Genomic DNA, 18983 nt, shown 5'->3' with positions numbered 1-18983 from the left:
TCATTTGGATGTGTAATCGAAATACTGTGTATTCTATCACGAAAAAGGATTAGCTTTTCTTCTACCGTTTCAATGTAGACAATAGGCTATTTAATTGTGTAGTTAATCAAACGAGACCATATCATCGTGGAAGGTTCCCACCGTGAAACACATCTCGTTGAATAAATTAATTCGCCAGACATAACACCTGTCTTACAGTTACCTTTACCGCTTGCCTAACGTCTTTGATCTTCCAGCAATAAAGAAGCGGGTTTAAAGACGAACTTAAGAAAACAAGAATTCCTGTTAATCCCCAAAAGATTCCAATACGTGAAAAGGGACCATTAACTGTGTATAGTATTGTAACTATTATATGGGGTATATAACAAATAACTAATGACATCAGGACCCATACCGCAGTAGATACCGTTTTCCTATATCTTTTCAAGTTCAGTGATGCACCTTCATTCGATTGCCTTCGGTGAACGTGTTCTTGTACTTCGACCACATGATGGCGAAGAGTCAGGAATATTTTTGAGTAGCAAAGAGCTGACACCAGAAGGCAAAGTGATTGTAAAGTGTACCCGTAGATTTTTGCCGCATCGTACTCCCAAAACAGTATAAGCGCATAAACAATGCTAGGAATCCAAACGCAGAGAGTAATTGTTTGGACGCGCCTTAAAGTCACAACTTGCCTGTATCTCAAACCTAACATCAGAGCGAGAAGTCTGTCCACACTTATTGCTGTCAGTATTTCCAGCGACACCGACGTCAGAACTGTAAAACCGACTGCAACAACATATGCAGAGTATACACAGAGGTCCATCCATCGGCCCGACTCTACATGCACATTCCACATCATAAAATGCACAGCACCGGCTGCCCCCACAATAAGACCAACAAGAAGATCAGTGACTGCGAGGCAACTGAACAGAAGTTTGGAAGGCGGATAAAGAGAAGACACTTTTCGTAGCGCAAGTAGTATCAAGGTATTCCCTGAAATTGTAGCGATTGAGAGGACAATGTAGATGGCCGAAAAGAAAAGTGTTAGCTTTTTAGATATGTTATCAGAGCAAAGCAAAAACTGTATCCTTTCGCTATAGTCTGCGTCCATGGTCGCTGTGTAGTTCTCTCTGCAATTTTCCAACTGCACCGTGCTGACAAATGGGATCCTTTGACCTTGATGAACAGCTAGTTGCCTTCAAGTCCTTAAGTACAGAAAATGGCTTGTCAATCAAATGATGCAGGAAAGGAAACAAGCATGGACGTTGCAAATGGCTTCAGCAAAGCTCCGACTAACAGTTTACGACTGGTAGAATCGTTTGGAGCTTGGAGACCTGAAAATAGGTTTGAACAGATTGAAAAGAGAATTCATAGAAGCATTGTGGGTAGCACTAAATCGAAACGTTAGCTACACAGATGATGTAAAAATCTTCCTGCGCTCCTTCGATTTACACTACAGCAATAACTTCAGAATTGAAAGCGAACCGAATTGAAGCTGTCAATTTTCAAGCTAGATGTCTTGATATTTAACATTTGGAAATGAAAAGTAAAGCTGGACATGGAAATTTATGTCATCTATAGGAGCCGGAGTTAATTATTTTACACTAGTGATCACCCAGAAGCAAAAACGTGACGTATTCATTAAGTTCTAAAATGATAGTTTAAACAAACCTTTGAAAGTTCTTCATAATTCCATCTTGATAATTCAAACAAAAGCAGCATTAAAGATAAATGGATACACAGAACGTTAATAAGCTTAGTCAGTTCTATGATGAGTTACTTCCTTTACGAAAAATTCCGCTTTACTTGATCGTTTTTTTTTTCTTTTTTTTTTACCTTTTGGAAATCAAACAAACACGAAAAGCGACAAAAATTCTTAAACAGAGTATATCTTAGCCTTCAATTTCTGTCAAAGTCCATTGATCAGCCGCTTGGAGTATTGGACTGAGCATTTATATTCAGTGCACGTACATCAAATAATATTGGTAAAACAAAATGCAAATACTGTCAGGAGGCTACTCTACTTAATTGCAACTGAGGAAAACATCACCAGCCAAGACACCATATCGAGTGAACGTGACAATTTCCTTTCAAGCATGCATGTCAAATACCACTTCTCGATGCATGGGATTTTCTACGTTTCGCTTTTTATTTTTCTATTTTTTTCCTGTCAATTAAAGACCAATAACATCATTAGGTATACAGAAAGAATGTTTGAAATTGTTAGTCGCTCATCTTGATTTGATTTGTTTTTGCCTCCCACAACCTCACCAATACGGCAGACTGAGCATGTATAACGCATTAACTAGATTTAATAGCCCAAAATATCTGAGTGAGGGATTGGGATAACGGTAAATGTTGTGGGAAGACGAGCCGCTGGCAAGTGCTTCTGCAACTCTTTTGTCGAAAGCTTTCATAAATTTCTTTTACTTCTTTTAGTTAACATACAACCTTTTTTCTAATGTCTTTATTAAAATGAAGAGGGAAGTGATTGTCAACACCATTTACTTAGCTATATTCACAAGAGACAATTTTGAAAGCCCCAAGACCTGTGGAAGTTGTAACCATCATCCTAAAAACCGTCAAAGTTAAGGCCACCAAATTAACAAGACATGATGCACACATAAATTCTACTAACAGAAGATAATTTGGTGTCATCACATCGCTAAGTGACCTCACTACTCTTTTATTCATTTGGATTTTGGCCAAGCCTTATCTGATCATTACTTCCATTACATTTCACGTAGGGGCCAAACCACCCCCCAAATGTTTCGTCAGTTCTTGGGTATTTCACATTATTTCGCATTACTTAAAAAGTATTGACTCTTTCTACACCAAACTTGGCAGATGAGCAGGAGACCTACTGCCAATTATATTTACGTGAAAAATGTCAGTAAATGTCAAAGTTGTGACGTCACAGTGATGACGTCATGTTTTTTGCCACTTTTGAAGTTTTTAATATGCATATTTTTACAATGTGTTCGAAAGAGCACATCAAGGGGAGTTGAAACCTGAAAGAATTTTGTCCATATCACAAAAATTGAATGAAATATGGCATTTTTAAATATGAAAAATAACTCTGCAAAATATGGGGTCCCCCCTTGAGAAAAATCCCCAAATTGGAGCCGTAATTTTGTTCCAGCAAATGCAGCTATGTTGCATATGTGATGTGCCAGATGACTAAAGCAAAAATAAAGAAGAAAATCGGAATAAAAAATTATCCCTCTAGTGTTATTGCGTTAAAATTAGTTTTGTTACGTCATAACCAGTGACGTCACCGGTTTTTTACTGTTAATACTATCCTAACAAAGCCGAAAATCAAATTTCTAAAACCATACGATTTTTGACAACATCAAGCTATCTGTTTTTCTAGATTATTAGCCTTCCTAGAATAAAACTGAAAAAAATAAACCAGAGAGACTGACTTAAGAAGGACAGTATGGTTAAGCAAATTCCGGGGGGGACAACAAAAAAATATTTAATTTACCATATCTCAAAAAATAATCATCATAGCAAAAAACGGTTTCCGGCATTTTACTCCTCAAGTCAAGACCTTTCCAATGACATAATCTTTACATCAGATTTTACAAAAAATTATAGCACGTTTTGGTGACGTCATCAATTATGACGTCATAATCTGTCATTTTGTCACAACTTCCAAATTAAAATAAACTGGAGAACAAAGAAAGCTCATCTGCCAAACTTTGTTCAGAAATATATAAACCAAGCAAATATAGCCTTCATGAAACATTAAGGGGTGGTTTGGCCCCTACGTGTTTATGTGAATACTCAACCACTAAACTTTAACGACGATGTGTTTGGTAAAGTTATGATGTCCTTTAACACTACGGTTGCCCCAGATGATGAAGGAACAGCTACGGAAAGTTTCAGCTCCTTTAGGTAAATCGTCTTTTTAAAATATTGAAAAAAGCTTAAAGGGGGGGGGGGGAGGCATCCACCTCCCTCCCCTCCTCACATTGTACGTCCCAGGGTTAAAATTCAATAGTATACTGACATGCCTATACCAGGATTTTGTGCCGGCCACATTCGCTGATGAAAAAAATGATAAAATCGCATTGAAACTGATATAACCAAAAATAAAACTATTTTTTATGTTAGGTTAAAGCACTTTCAACAGTTAAGTTAATGTGTGATAAAATAAATTGACCGACGAATGGATCGAACAACACTTTGATGTGTTTGCCTTAAAATTGCACCACAATATGTGTTGAAGTAATATAATGCACGTTTTTGAATCATGGACGTTTAGTCAATTTTCACTCACAAATTCAACGATAAAGAAAGTGAACCGAAGAAAAAGTTGCGTTACTATTTCACGGATTACGATATTCTGAAAATTTATGTTCTCCATTGTTTTAACCAGGATGGAAAGGTGTAAACTCGATCAGAAGCAAAGTTTGGAAAGTACCAGCAAGTAAATACACTTATCGCTGTGGAAATTTATGCAGTTTAGGAAATCTGTGTTGTGTAGAATTCGAGTTTATCCCCTGACTTGGAGTTTTTCTGCTGATCGTTTCCCTGGAAATATCAACACCTTAATAAACAGGTTAACTTTATTTAATGGATTGCTACTTAATTGATAAGGTACGAAAAGCACAACCACAAATTAAATATAAAATACTAGGAATTATATTGATTTGTTTTAATTTTTTAGGAGGTTAATTTTTTTACTTTTATATTAATTTTTAAAAACATGAATACTAATAAAAATTTGATGGTCATAACTAGATACTTTCACAAGTTACAAGATTTTCCTTAAATTTGAAAGGGTTTCAAACTGCCCGGCTTGAACAGGGTTATGATATTAGAATTTATTTGCAAATTAAATAAATCGATTTCATTAAAACTCGTTTTCTTAAAAGGAAATATATTGCTTGATTTTAATGTCACAGAAGGTGTATTTTTTTACCTTGTACATAAAAGTTTATTTTATAAAAAATAAATGCTAAAATAAATATGATGGTTATATAGCTTGAGACCTTCACAAGTTACGCGTATATCCTCAAAGTTGCGACGATTTCAAACTGCCCCAGTTTAAATGGTTTAAGATATTTGAATCTATTTGCAGACTACAAACATCGATTTTATAATCGTTTTCCTAAAACTGTAATTTTTGGCAATGAAACTTATCTCATACCACTCCTCCTTAAATTAAAGAAAAATAAATGTAAAGTTTCTGACCTAATTCAGCCTTGCTTGAATTATCTATGGGACATACCCACGGTTGCTATGGTAAATTTTAGGTAAAATTTTAATTCTAATCAACAATGATTTAGATAAACATATACAGGCAAAAACTAACGATAGATAAATCCGACGTTTCGGCGACATCTTGGCGCCATTGTCAAGGGAAACTAATTAAATATGCGATTTCAAGAGTAACTAAGAGTTCAGAGTTTCTAATTTGCATAAGTTAGACAAAGACTTATGCGCGAACTGAGTCTGATTGTACATTTAAACACGGTCGTAATTGTTTAATGAGTAACATCTCATTAATGAGACAATCAAACTTGTTGTGGCATTTTTTCAACACGCTAAAACAATTGCGAAGGTTATCCGGAATCCTGCCTGCGTGTCTATTATCATAGTGATTGCGTACTGACGAGGTCTTGCTTCTATGTCCAAAAAATTTTAATTAAAAATTATTAATTGTTTCATGTCAAACATAGGGTTGCCTTCCGATTGCTCTTCCTTTTTATATTTATTTTGCTGTCCACCGAATAAGTTCAAATTAACATAATTCTTAGATCTTATATCAAACCGTAAGATACAAAAAAAAAAAAAAAAGTTTTAAAACTAATTTGTGAAACATAACATCTGCCTGATCGTTTTCTTTACTTCTTGCCTCACCTCTTTGATCTTCCAAAAATAAAGAATCGGGTTTAAAGACGAGTTTAAACAAACAAGAGTTGTTGTAAATGCCCAAATTGCATGAAGAAATGGGGAGGATCCGTTTTTTGTAACTATCGCTAAAACTATACTGTACGGCAGATAACATACTACTAAGGTCAACAGAATGCACATTGCTGTAGATACGGTCTTTCGGTACTGTTGCATGTTCTGTGCCGTTCCTCCATTTGGTTGTTCTTGGTGAACTTGATCTTGTATTGCAGCTTGATGATGTCGAAGAGCGAAGACGATTTTCGAATAACAACAGAGCGAGACCAAAAGGCATAGTGAATTTAAAGCATAACCGTACATTTTTAAAATAGCGAAATTCTTAATCATAATCAGAGTAAAGGCAGTGCTGGCAATCCAGAAGGAGAGAACTAAAGCTCGAACTCGCTTTAAAGTTACGACATGCCTGTATCTCAATCCCAACAACAGAGCGAGGAGTCTGTCCACACTTATTGCACTCATTGTTAGCATGGACACTGCAGTTAGAATTGTAAAAGTGAGGGCGGCAATGCTTGCGGAGAACACACAAAGATCAATCAAGTTATCTTCTGCTATTCCAATCAACGTAAAATAGACAGCGAGGACTGGTTGGGAAATAATTCCAACCAAAAGATCGGTGACTGCGAGGCAGCTGCACAGTAGTTTTGATGGCGGATGGAGGGAGGATTCCTTGTGCAACGCAACTAGGATTACAGTGTTTCCCAGGATAGCGGTGATGGAGAGAAAATAGTTAAATGCAGCAAGGAAAAGCAGATGCTTTCCAGATAAATGGACAGAGCAAAGCAAAACCTGAATGGTTTTGTTAGGATTCTCCATTGCCAGTAGAACTCCGTGCCCTCTGAGAATCAAAAGTCATCTACACCTTTGACTAAATATATCAGCTCAATGGTAATTAATAGTTAGGTAAAGAAAAGTGAGACTCGCCGTAGATTGACGCATGTCAAAAAAGAAACCATTCAAGTTAATGATGAGCCCCGATGGTTTAAGGATGTAAGAGACAGCTTCCTTTACTGCGTGGGGTAAAGTGTTCCCACGCACCAAGTTTTTACAGCTACCACTACGATGAAAGAAAACTGGATATATATATGGAGAAGCCTACTTCGGACGGAATTGTGTTTAAACCAGAAACTAAGCTTTGAAAGTCTACAAAAGCTATCTATACAAGAGGCGAAGCATGAAGTAAGAGAAGGTTAATTCAAAATGTAATTACATTTTACTCGTCTTAAGCTAACATTAAGACTGGGAAAAAAATTCGTTCAAAAGTGGTTCTATTGATTCTCTAATTTGAAGTCTGCTAAGTGGTCATTTTAAATTGATATATCATGACAGCTTCTCAGTCGCTTATTACAAGTAAGAAATAAAAAATAATAATCGTAATAATAAAATAAAGATATTTTGCCCAGGGAAGTAATATTTACGGTTACAGCCACAATTAATTGATATCGTAAATGATTGTTTTTTAAATAGAAGCGTGACTCCAATTCTTTAAAAAAAAAAACCCATTCGCTTTCTCTTTTGATTAAGCTCTAAACAGTTCAGTTATTTTCAAATGCTTAGTTGGGGATATTCTTTTATCAACAGACAAAGCAATAAATTTTGATCAGGCCAAATCAAGGGAAAAAACCGAGACACTACTTGGTAAAACAGCCACATGAAAACAGTCAAGAAATGGTTGGACATTGTAAATTAACTGAAAACGCGCGTTCATTTAGGGAAAAAAAAAATATTTTGACGAGTTCAACTTTGTCAGTTTTCTTTGTTCGATTGATGGCACAAGAAATAATGCATTATATCATGCTTGATATCTTCAAGGATCATTTAACAGCGCAATCTCTTTTTACACGAATATTGTTTTTTTTTTTTCGGCCGTGGATGAATATTCTTAGATTATAACGTATGAAATTTCTGTTTTTGAATGTATCTGGGTGTCTGGATTGTGCAAAAGTAACTTTAGAGCCAGCCTGCAGGTATTAAAGCCTGGGATGACGCACATGACTTCTTGTAGAATTGTTGTTAGCATCGAACATACGGCTGGTGCTGTTTTTGTTGTTTTTTTGAATAGTTTTACCGTTTAGAGAAAGGAAGAATTTTATAGGTTTATATTAGTTAAAAACATATCATTGTATTGTATTTACAAATTTTCAATACACGAAAAATTATATTCTTTTCTTGCTGAAAATTTGTTGACGCAATAAATTAAAAAATTAACTCTTACAACATTCTTAAAATTTCGCAATAACGAGTCTCGATATTCTTATAAAACATATTCTAATAAAAAAGAGTGTAACTGTTTTAATTTGTTTTACTATCAAAGGAAATCTACACTCGTGGGATCATTTCGAAATAGAGGGATTCAGCTCACGTGTTTACATCCTTTTTCCCACACAGTTCTTTGTTCCGCCCACACAGTTCAGATTTTGTATATGTTCAAAGCTTAGTTTCTGGTTTAAAACTACAACACAATTCCGTCCAGGGGTGTAAATTTAATTAGCAAGGTCATTTAAGTAGGCTTCTCCATGTATATATGTGGTGGTTCATTTGGGAGGTTACAATTGTGCATTTGTCACACGCAACTGATTGCATGTGAATATGTAGAAAAAGAATAGGCCACGTTCAATATATCAATATTCTAACATGACTCCGAGGCTTTCGGGTCAAAATTGCAAATTTCTTAAGTTTCTTTTGTCTCTCAATTCCCAAAAGAGACTTGGATACAAAGAAAACACCACCAAATAAAGAAGTTTGTCCTGAGTGCCTCGGAGCCATCTTGGAATATTGACATATCCACCGTGGCCTATTGCAACCTTCCATAATATTATTCTACTTTTTGAGAGTTTTTTTTTTTATAAATGTTTTTAGATGGCTATGAGATTGAGGTATACTGATACCAAAGCTTCGTTGTACTTCAATGTTTTGATCATTTAAAACAAAACAAAATGAAATTTGTAAAACTTGGTTGTCAAGATATAGTTGCCATGGAAACATCAAGATGTTAATTAGACCAATGATACGTTCTATCAATGTTTCCCGGGTGAAGTGCAGGAAAAGCCGTCAAATTTGGAGTTCATTGTTTAATTCTTTTACAGTTACCTGCGAGCCTGCGAAGTTAGTGAGAGCCTCAAAGGTCTCCTACTTTCCAGTTAGTAAGGAAAAACTTTTAAAAAGTTGTTACATGACGGTATAGACTGATGAAAAGTTGTCTTTTATCTTAACACTGGCAAAATTATTGTTACGCTAATTTTAATCGCATATTAGTCATCATTTGGCTGAGAAAATTTCTCTCGCTTGTACCATAAACATAACTTTCATATTTAAATTATTTGGAATATGAAAAAAAAGACGCGTAACGTAAGTGTCTCCCCACATCCGAAATAGCACTCAATATTAATAAAAAAAAGGTCAAAACACATCTCAATCGCAAGGACAAAACACGTACCTGGAAATAAAAACATGTCGCTTTTACTACTTCTAAATCGGATAGACTACATTTAAATTAGATTAAAACTTTGGTTTGGGTAAAAACTTGTTTTGCATTTCTCAAGGATGATTTTTCTTTAAGAGATGTACGCATCTCTTTCCTTGTCGATTCTGGATTCTCTTAAATAGCCGGTTAAATAGAAACATTACAATAACCTGAGACTGACTAGGAAACTTTCGGGTTTCTTCAGTATCCCGACTTTGACTAAGTGTACATTTTTCTGTTCTTCTATTTATTATATGATTAAGTAAAACTGTAAATGTAGAATAAATGAACAAAGGTGTTGTTGTTAAAGACTCTCTGTCGACCGACATGTATTGCGCGCGTCCCGGCACCCGAGGTTTCGTGATCTACAAAACCTACAAGTTGTTGTTGTCGATGGTTTCGCTCTCCAATCCTTTATAATCCGAAGCATCCGTCTGGATTATTCGACATTTATTGCCTTTAACGACAAGATTCATCATCGCCCTTAACATTGAGAAGAGCATTTGGTAGGAAATTGTCTGTTTGTGACATATTCGAGAAGCTAAACAGCGGTCGGTACGATGTGATTTGCGAAGAACCTCGGTGGAAGGTTTAGACTCTTCAAGAGAATTATCTGAGAAAATAGGTCCAGAATCAGTGGAGGAACAGTTTCGATGTACTCGGATACAAGAAAACAAAATTGCTCCCATCTGCTGTAGTAAGGCTAGTGACACTGAATTGATTTTATTTTCTCTCGCATTTCAGCCCTCTGAAAAGACCATCGCATCGCCTGTTGCATCGTCTGTCCAGTTTTAGCTTAACTATGGCAAGAATTCTTGAACTTATATTGATGAAACTAAATCCTTTCTCCGCTGTGCTTTATTCCTTGAGAAAAAAACTTTTCTTGCAAAATAAACAAACTGAAAACTTTCTACTATCCGTACGTGACCGGTTATCGATAAAAAACACTATAGGGATTCTAAAGCGCGGTATGAAATCGCCAACGAAAAAAAAAAGGTATTTATTACTCTTATTCTGCATCACGACTAAGGCAGTACTCTTAGCGAAGAAAAACCTGTACAATCTATATATATACGCTTGTGAAAGCAAATGAAAAAGCAAATTTATTTTATGGAGTTGTCTCAGTTCTCGGCGTAGCACCATGCTTGGCACGGTGGCAGGAACTTTGTAGCTGACATTTGTCACCCCTCGACGCGAGATCAAAATTTCAAAATACGAAAGTTCTAAGCTAAAAGGCATCAAAAGCAAACATATTACATCTGTTTTTACCAGTAAATTAAATTTGAGGTCGCCAAAATGCCCAAAATCCTTTCGATTTCTCCAGCGCTTTCTTCGGTGACAGAATCAAAACGAAAACAAACGCTCGCAAAGCATTCGGTCGATAGAGAGTTTTTAAAAGGTCACCTCATTTGAGAAGCAAAGAATCTGCCTGATGGTGTTCTTTACTTGTTGTTTGATATGCGTCATCCTCCAGCAATAAAGAATCGGGTTTAAGGACGCATTTAAATAAACGAGAGTTGCAGTTAATTCCCAAATGATGTCAAGAAGTGGAGACGATCCATGGGTAGTAAAGATAACTAGGACTATACTGTATGGTAGAAAACAAGCTAGTAATGCCATAAGTACCCATATCGCAGTAGTCACTGTCTTTCTGTATCTTGCTATATTCAAGGAAGCCTCTCCACTCTCCGGTGGTCCTTGGTGTTGGTGAATTTGAGTATGTTGGTGGCGAAGTGTGAAGAAAATCTTCGAATACGAAAATGTTAAGACAGAAATGCAAAGTAAGATTATTGTGTAATTATAACTTTTTGCAATAGTTAGGTTCCAAAACGACATCAATGCAAAAGTTATGCTGGGTATCCAATAGAAGATAACAATTGCTCTTACCCGCCTTGAAGTTACTACTTGTCTGTACCTCAACCCCAAAATTAGAGCAAGTAGTCTATCTACACTAATAGCAGACATCGTCAGCAAAGAAACTGCAGATAGTATTGTTAAACTGACTGTCGAAAGGGCTGCGGAATAAAAACAAAGATCAGTCAATTGGTGTTCCGTTTCTAGGAAAGCGAGGTTTAAAGCAGTGCTTGGCTCTGAAATAAGGCCGACCAAAAGATCACTGATTGCAAGGCAGCGGTACAAGAGCTTGGAAGGTGGACGTAGATATGTCTCCTTGTATAACGCAACTAAGATCAAAGTATTTCCTAGAAATGCGGTAACGGAGAAGAGGCCGTTTAAAGCAGACAGAAAAATCCAATATTTTCCTGATGAGCGGTCTCTACAAAGGAGGGCTTGAATGGTCTTGCTGTAGTCTTCCTTGTCGGTAGAATTTTCCATTGCAAGTTGAGTGTTGTTGTTGTTTTTTTTCTGAAGCAGCTGTTTTAAAAAGGCAACTGAAACTCAAATCGATAAGACGCTGTAAAGCACCTTCAGGCACTACAAGTTCTATGACTCATAGTCATTTTCTGTCGAATCATCGTTTCTTTGTGAGGAGCGTAATATCTAATCTTTAAAACCACGGTGTAAAGTTAATTCAGTTAATGTGATCCGTTTGGTGGTTGACACACTTTTCATTATTGATGTTTAATTGTTTGGCCAAAGTTTGATGTATATGTTGGATTTACATATTAATTCATGCTTAAGTCAAACGAGCCAAACATCTGTCAATCAGTCGATTTTCCTCATGGCGAGTCCTTTGTAGCCCTTAAATCTAATTTTTTTCTGCATGAACTTTTCTGCTTGAAGTCACTGGCGACATCGTCAAGTTTCGATATTTCTAATTTGTCTGTTAGATTCTGTTGGACTTTTCGATGGTAATAACCTGAAGTGTGTGCCGGTGAGACTTGCAGCTGCATAAATTTATATTCGTTTAAGTTTTGCCTACTTTTGTCTTCGCCGTTTCTATTTGGCATCACACGATGCTCGCAGGCTAGGCACAGCTGGAATAATTTGTGCTCTCCTTAGTGCCCCGTGACGCCGTTAACACAACTGACCTTCACACCTGCCTGGCAAGTTTAGCTAAGTTTAACAGTTGTGAATGTCAAGGCTCCTACACTATGCAATAAACGAGTGAATTTTGAAAACCTAGTCTTTTTAGAGATAAAGAAGAAATTATTTTTAGACAAGGTGATACAGTATATGATGATATAAAGTTGCAAAAAGTTGCCTATTATCTTAGCTAGGACTCGCAAAATTATAGTGATGCTAAATTTGAGGCACGTCAGTTATTATTTAGCTGAGAGTATTTTTCCTCCTTGTACCGTAAACAATATTTGTCGTATTTAAGGCATTTAGATTTTGAAAACGGGGATCTTTTTTTTCTAGATCGAATCTCAAAATTAAAGATTAATCTAAGAAAAGGCAAACACCAATGGCGGGCAGTCGCCAAAACAAGTTGCTTCAACACAGAGTATTTATATCTAATACTACTAGTCATTCAAATATTTAACAGGCTGAGCAAAATATCGTTATTTGCCGGTGGCGATCGGATCAATTATTTGCCATCAATGATCTGCGAGACAGTGACAACCACTCGATCACCAAGTTTGCTTTCATATGTAAATCACTCTCTGACAGCTAAGGGAAGCGATCTGGCGTTTCTCACACACAAGCGTGGTTAAAACTTTGCGTGAGCGGAATAATTTTGCAGCAAAACGAGCTCTTTGTGAGCAGTTATTTGCAAGTCAGGTGGTGGATCCTCGGCTTATGAAAAGGAAGAAAAAACCACCATCGAATGATAATAAGTTTTTTTTTTTTTGCACTCTTTGAAGGAAAATGTTATGTGTTCCTGATCGTCTTAAAATTAAAGCTTTTTGTTCCTAGATAAAAAAGTGAACACTTTTGGAAATTTTTCTCACTTGCCCGCTGAAGTTAATTCAACCACGTAAAGAAGTGAAATAACCAGACTTTCATAGTTCTAAACAGAGAAACCAATCGCAAAGTAAGGAAATGAAACCTTTAATTTGTTTTGTGTTTTATTTAAACCTATTCTGCCTAAGAGTGTGACGTGATCGTGGTGTTTACATCTCGTTTCGCTTCTCTCACTTTTCAGCAATAACGAATTGGGCTGACTGACGAGCTTAAATGTTGAAATAAGAGTTGCCTTTTATTTCCCAAAGAGACATGGAGGTGATCAATGAATAGTATTTTACCTATATCGTGTCTATAGGTAATCAAATGATTTTGAGTACAATTTGGAATAAATAAGCGAGAGAAAATTTTTCAAAGACTAAAAAAATTGCTCACCCCCCGTAAGGCGAGTACAATTTGTAGTCTTTGAAAATTTAATAGTGCTTATTTACTCCAAATTGCAGGACAAAAATCATTGAATACATTGCAACTTGTAATAATATATATTCAATTTATGTTCAACCTGCCGCAGTTAATTTGAACTTTTTGCACTCAATTTCAACTTCTACACTGTTTGAGATTAATTGACGTACCCTCGGTCTATCAGCATGATGATTTTTTTTCATTAAATCAGTATTGTATTTGTATTGTATTGCACATGAACGTTATTAGGCAGATAACAAGCTACCAAGGTCCAAACCCCCTTTTTCACAGCAGCCAGTTACTTGTTCAAGATAACATACCCATTTACTAAAAATAATCTTTGTTAAGAAAACAGTTCCGAAGTGGCGTCATACGCGAATAGCGCGCGCGCCACCTTAGTTGCGCGTACGAATTTAAGTTGCGTGGAAGTTTATCGGCAGAGTTTTAGACAGTTTCTAGTGAGCAGTTGTTGTGCCTTTTAGAGAGTTTTGTGCTGTTTAGAGTTTACCGTTTTTCCGATTTTGAAGAGTTTTGGTCGAGTACCGTTTCCGTTTACCGCTCACGAACAATCTTACTATATCATTTTGGCAGCCTTACCTCCAGCCCAAGACCCTGGTGATGTCATTCTTCTATTTTTACAATATGACGTGTCCGACATCGTCATTTTCCTGGGCTTACACCTTTTAGCAGAATCCTCAAACGGGAAAGGTAAGAACAAGCTCTTTTCATTTCATTAAAAAAAAAAAAAAAAAAAATACCCGCAAACATTGATGAAAAAAGTTGTGACCACTTCTGGCTCATCCTCGGAGTAAAAACCTTACAACTGACGCCAGTCGCTACAATTTAGCAAGGGAATGGTATAATATGTGCAGAAAACATCCTTAATTTTAGCTTTAGGTGATTCTAACTTGAGGCTGACTTTCACTAGCGACGGGGTCGTAGCCGGAGTCGTAATCAGAAACGTAGCGCGATGATACGATCTAGTGAAAATCAAACCGACGGAGTTAGAAGCAGAAAACCGATTCTGCTTATGACTTTTATCGCTTATGATCCAGTGAAAACTAGATTGTCGGAGTCGCAAACAGAAGCGTAAAAATAAACCAATCAAAATTTTCGATTCCAAGCCTTGTGGTTGGTTGGTTCTTCTGCTTCTGCTTCTGACCCCAGCGACTAGTTTTCTCTGGATCATGTGAATCATGAGGGACGGAGTCGTAAACGGAATTGGAAGAAATGGAAACGTTCTGATTCTTCCTAGTCCGATTCCGTCGAGCTTATGATTCCGCTTATGACTCCGATTATCGATTTTCACTAGGTCGTAAGCGCTCTTACCATTCCAGCTACTACTCCGACTCCGTCGTTATTGATAATTTTAAGAAGTAAATAACATGTCGCGTTCTTCCGTTTAAGTCTGCTGCAATGAGCCACATGACTGATATTAATAGTCATAGCTTGTCATAATCATACCAACACCGGCATATGTTGGCTCTTGCTTTGCGATACCAGTACCGCTGTATAATAAACTCATTGTTTGTCTTTGGATTTGCCTCGGCGGCTCTTTATCATACCGCACAACTGGTAGCAAAAAACATTGTAATGTGCTCTTTTTCTGCTATTGGGGAAATTCATGGCTCATCGATTTTTAATTGCTACGTGACGTCCAGAGAGAAAGCGAGAGAAAAGCTTCCTTAAGTAGAAACTACTTCCCTGAAAACAGAGATGCCAAAATGTCAATCGTGCTCCCCATGTGTATTTATTCATGGCATTTGCACTTGCTTTGATCATGATGAATCCAGTGGACAATGCAATACTTTTTCTATTTTTCCAATGTGAACTAGACATTTATCATCAAAAATGATCCAAGCATTGAAAATCATCCAGTTTTCACGGAAGAAAATCGCGCAAAAAACGTGAAATTAAACCTCTTTATTAGTTCAATACAATGAAACGAAACTAAGTTTCACTTTAAAGCTAACTGGTAGATGTACTCATTATTTTTTCAACTTAACTAGTTTGACAAACAAAACACTGTCTGATCGTGCATGTTCTTTACGTCTTGTTTCACTTCCTTGATCTTCTAGCAACAAAGAAGCGGGTTGAGAGATGACTTGAAACAAACAAGAGTTGGTGCTGATTCGCAAATAATATCAGGAATTGGAGATGATTTTTCATTCATTATTACAGCTAGGACTATACTGTGTGGCAAATAACAAGCTATTAATGTAACTTGTACCGAAATTGCAGTAGCCACTGTTTTTCTGTATCTTGCGACATTGACAGGAATTCCTCCACCGTCGGGTTCTCCATTTTGTTGTTGAGCCGCTAGATTTTGATAATGGCGAAGCACTAAGAAGATTTTCAAATAAGATAAAACTGATATAAAAACGCAAAGTAAAATTAATAAGTAGTTATAACTTTGCGAGATCGCGAATTCCCAAATCATCAGCACAGAAAAACAAGGGGTGAGAATCCAGAAGAAAATGATAACCCTCGCAATCGCCTCAAAGTTACAGAGTATCTGTATCTCAAACCCAGCAGCAGGGCGAGAAGTCTGTCCACACTTATTGTGGTCATTGTTAGCAACGAAACTGAAGACAGTTGTGAAGGTAACTGCACAAATCGTTGCGGAGTAAAAACAAGAATCATTCGTGTTGTCTTCTTTTGCAAAGATCGCGTGGTATGTAGCAAGTCTTGGCTCTGAAACAAGGCCAACCGTGAACAGATCAGTGATTGCAAGGCAGCGGTACAGAAGTTTTGATGGCGGATGAAGGGAAGACTCCTTGTGGAACGCAACTAGTATCAAGGCATTGCCGAAGATGGCAGTAATGGAGAATAAAACGTCTATGGTAGAAAAAATAACCCAATGTTTCCCTGATGAATGGGCCCTGCATAGCACAAATTGAATGGTGTTCTTATAATTTGTAATGGCCGAAGAATTTTCCATCGCCAATCGAGTTTCGCGCATTGTAACTAAAAATGGTCTGCGACACTTTTAATTAATTCATTTTATCTGATATTTGGGCTTTTTTTTTTAACAGGATTGAAACAGCTTTTTCAAAAATTACAAAACAGCGTCCAAAAGATGTGGATCTAAACAGTGACTAAGATAACATCTATGATATTTTAATGTGGCGAGCGAATATTTCGTGTCGAAATATGAGTCAATCGATTTACAAATACAAGTTCTTAAAGGCCTGCAAACGGCTGTCAAAACGAAATGAAACAATTGTGTATGTAGATGTAGATGTAGATGCCTCTTTATTAGTTCAATACAATGAAACGAAACTAAGTTTCACTTTAAAGCTAACTGGTAGATGCATTCATTATTTTTTCAACTAAACTAGTTTGACAAACAAAACAATTGTCTGATCGTGTTCTTTACTTCTGGTTTCACTTCCTTGATCCTCCAGCAATAAAGAAGTGGGTTGAGAGACGAGTTTAAGCAAACAAGAGTTGCTGCTGATTCCCAAATGGCGTCAAGAAATGCAGATGATCCATGAATAGTAATTATAGCTATGACTATACCGTATGGCAAATAACAAGCTATTAATGTAACTTCTACCCAAATCGCAGTAGTCACTGTTTTTCTGTATCTTGCGATATTGAAGGGAATTCCACCACCGTTGAATTGTCCTTGTTGTTGCTGTGCTTGATTTTGATTATGACGAAGTGTGAAAAGGATTTTCAAATAACAAAAGAGTGAGACAAAAATGCAAATTAATATTAATGTATAGTTATATATTTTTGCAAAGGTAAATTTCCAAATCATAATCACAGCGAAACCAAGGCTGAGAAGCCAATAGAAAGTTACTAATGCTCGAATACGCCTCAAAGTTACAACGTGTCTGTATCTCAATCCCAACAACAGGGCGAGAAGTCTGTCCACACTTATTGTGGTCATTGTTAGCAGAGAAACGGCAGACAGTGTTGTGAAGTTAGCTGCAGAAATCGTCGCAAAGTAAAAACAAAGATTAGTTAAGTGGTTTTCTTTCGCCAGGAGCGCGTCATAAACAACAAGGCTTGGTTCTGAAATAAGGCCTACTAACAGATCAGTGGTTGCAAGGCAGCGGTAAAGAAGTTTTGATGGCGGATGAAGGGAAGACTCTTTGCGCAACGCAACTAGAATCAGCGCATTGCCACAGATAGCAGTAATGGAAAAGAAGAAGTTTATAGCCGAAAGAAACGCCCAATGTTTTCCTGATGAATGGGCTGTGCATAGGAGAAATTGAATGCTCTTCCTGTATTCTGTGATGGCCGAGGAGTTTTCCATTGCTTGTCGAGTTTCCGTGTTGCCCCAGGAAATGAAAATTAGCTACGACGCCGACTATCAATTCAGTTTACGTCAAACTTGGTCACGTGGGCGTGTGCTTAAAACATGTTTAATGGAGCAGAATAGGTGTCAATCTTATAATTTACTACGTTAACATCTCTGCCGAGATAGAAAATTGATTGGTTCAATTATGAAAATGCGTAAAAGGTTGCAAATTGTGATGAACTAGGTTGGTCAGTCAATCGTTGTTTCGTTTATTAGACACAGACAACCAAAAACTCGGTAATTGCGAGGCGCGATACAAAATTTTGACGGTAAACGCAGAGATATCACGCTTTCCGATGCAGTTTAAACTAGTGTATTTTTTATAATGTCATTCTCGTCCTTAGAGGCCGCGCTCCTTTTGGTCAGCACCAAGAATTGCGACCTCTGGGCTGGTCCAACACCGGAAGTCCACATACACAAAGAAAGGACAGCAACAACAATAGCACTTTTACAAAACATCAAGTGAAAAAGAAGGGTGGTATTAACTCATAAAAGAAGAGCTAGAAAATGCTTGGAATGAAAGTGATCTCTTTTAAGCCGTTTCGAACGATCACAGAAAACAAACGTTACTGCTAATGTTGTCAATGACATATGCCACATATAAATTGAGCAGTTATTAATGGTCTTAAGCAAACACCAAGATAACATGTCTCAATACTAAAATATGACATGCGATTACCTGATTGCAAAAGTACCATATTTACCTGCAATTATAACTGTTTCGCTGGAAACTAGGAAGCACCCGCTTTGCACCGATAATAAGAATCAAAGGCCCCTGTGAGGCAGCTCATGGATGAACGTTTCCTTGTGCTTTTGTTTCACAACGATTCTTCGTGCGAAACCTGAGTTTAATTGGCATGAAAAATGAACCTGTAGGTAGAAGTCATATGAATGGTTTCGCATTTAGACTCGTTTTGACACAGAGGCAAAAGGCAACTCGGAAATGACCTATTGGATGAATGTAGAAAAGGTAGTAGAATAAAAAGAGAAGAGTGAAAAACAGGAAAATAAACATCTGTTGGTCAAATGTGATGCATA

General features: G+C 36.9%; 3 protein-coding genes across 3 annotated transcripts in view; all 3 read right to left on the bottom strand.

Annotated features, from left to right (window-relative positions):
• LOC145502422 (histamine H2 receptor-like) overlaps positions 1-2170 on the bottom strand; it is a 33141-nt gene extending 30971 nt beyond the window's left edge. Inside the window, exon 1 of the mRNA XM_081481750.1 lies at positions 1317-2170. The gene's annotated coding sequence lies outside the window, so the exon portion shown is untranslated. The remainder of the gene's footprint in view (positions 1-1316) is intronic.
• On the bottom strand, positions 167-1209 carry LOC145502423 (melanocyte-stimulating hormone receptor-like). Its single transcript, XM_081481752.1, has one exon. It carries the CDS (start codon positions 1091-1093, stop codon positions 167-169), a length of 927 nt encoding a protein of 308 aa, XP_081337878.1. The 5' UTR covers positions 1094-1209.
• Positions 2171-5246: 3076 nt separating the features above from the next.
• On the bottom strand, positions 5247-7473 carry LOC145503398 (melanocyte-stimulating hormone receptor-like). The gene has a single exon (XM_081482858.1). It carries the CDS (start codon positions 6715-6717, stop codon positions 5800-5802), a length of 918 nt encoding a protein of 305 aa, XP_081338984.1. The 5' UTR covers positions 6718-7473; the 3' UTR covers positions 5247-5799.
• Between the last annotated feature and the right edge of the window lie 11510 nt (positions 7474-18983).

Source organism: Orbicella franksi, chromosome 11, assembly GCF_964199315.1.
Source record: "Orbicella franksi chromosome 11, jaOrbFran1.1, whole genome shotgun sequence".
Classification (NCBI taxonomy): Eukaryota; Metazoa; Cnidaria; class Anthozoa; order Scleractinia; family Merulinidae; genus Orbicella; species Orbicella franksi.
The sequence above is the reverse complement of the archived record's forward strand: the minus strand, read 5'-3'. Positions and strand labels throughout refer to the sequence as shown.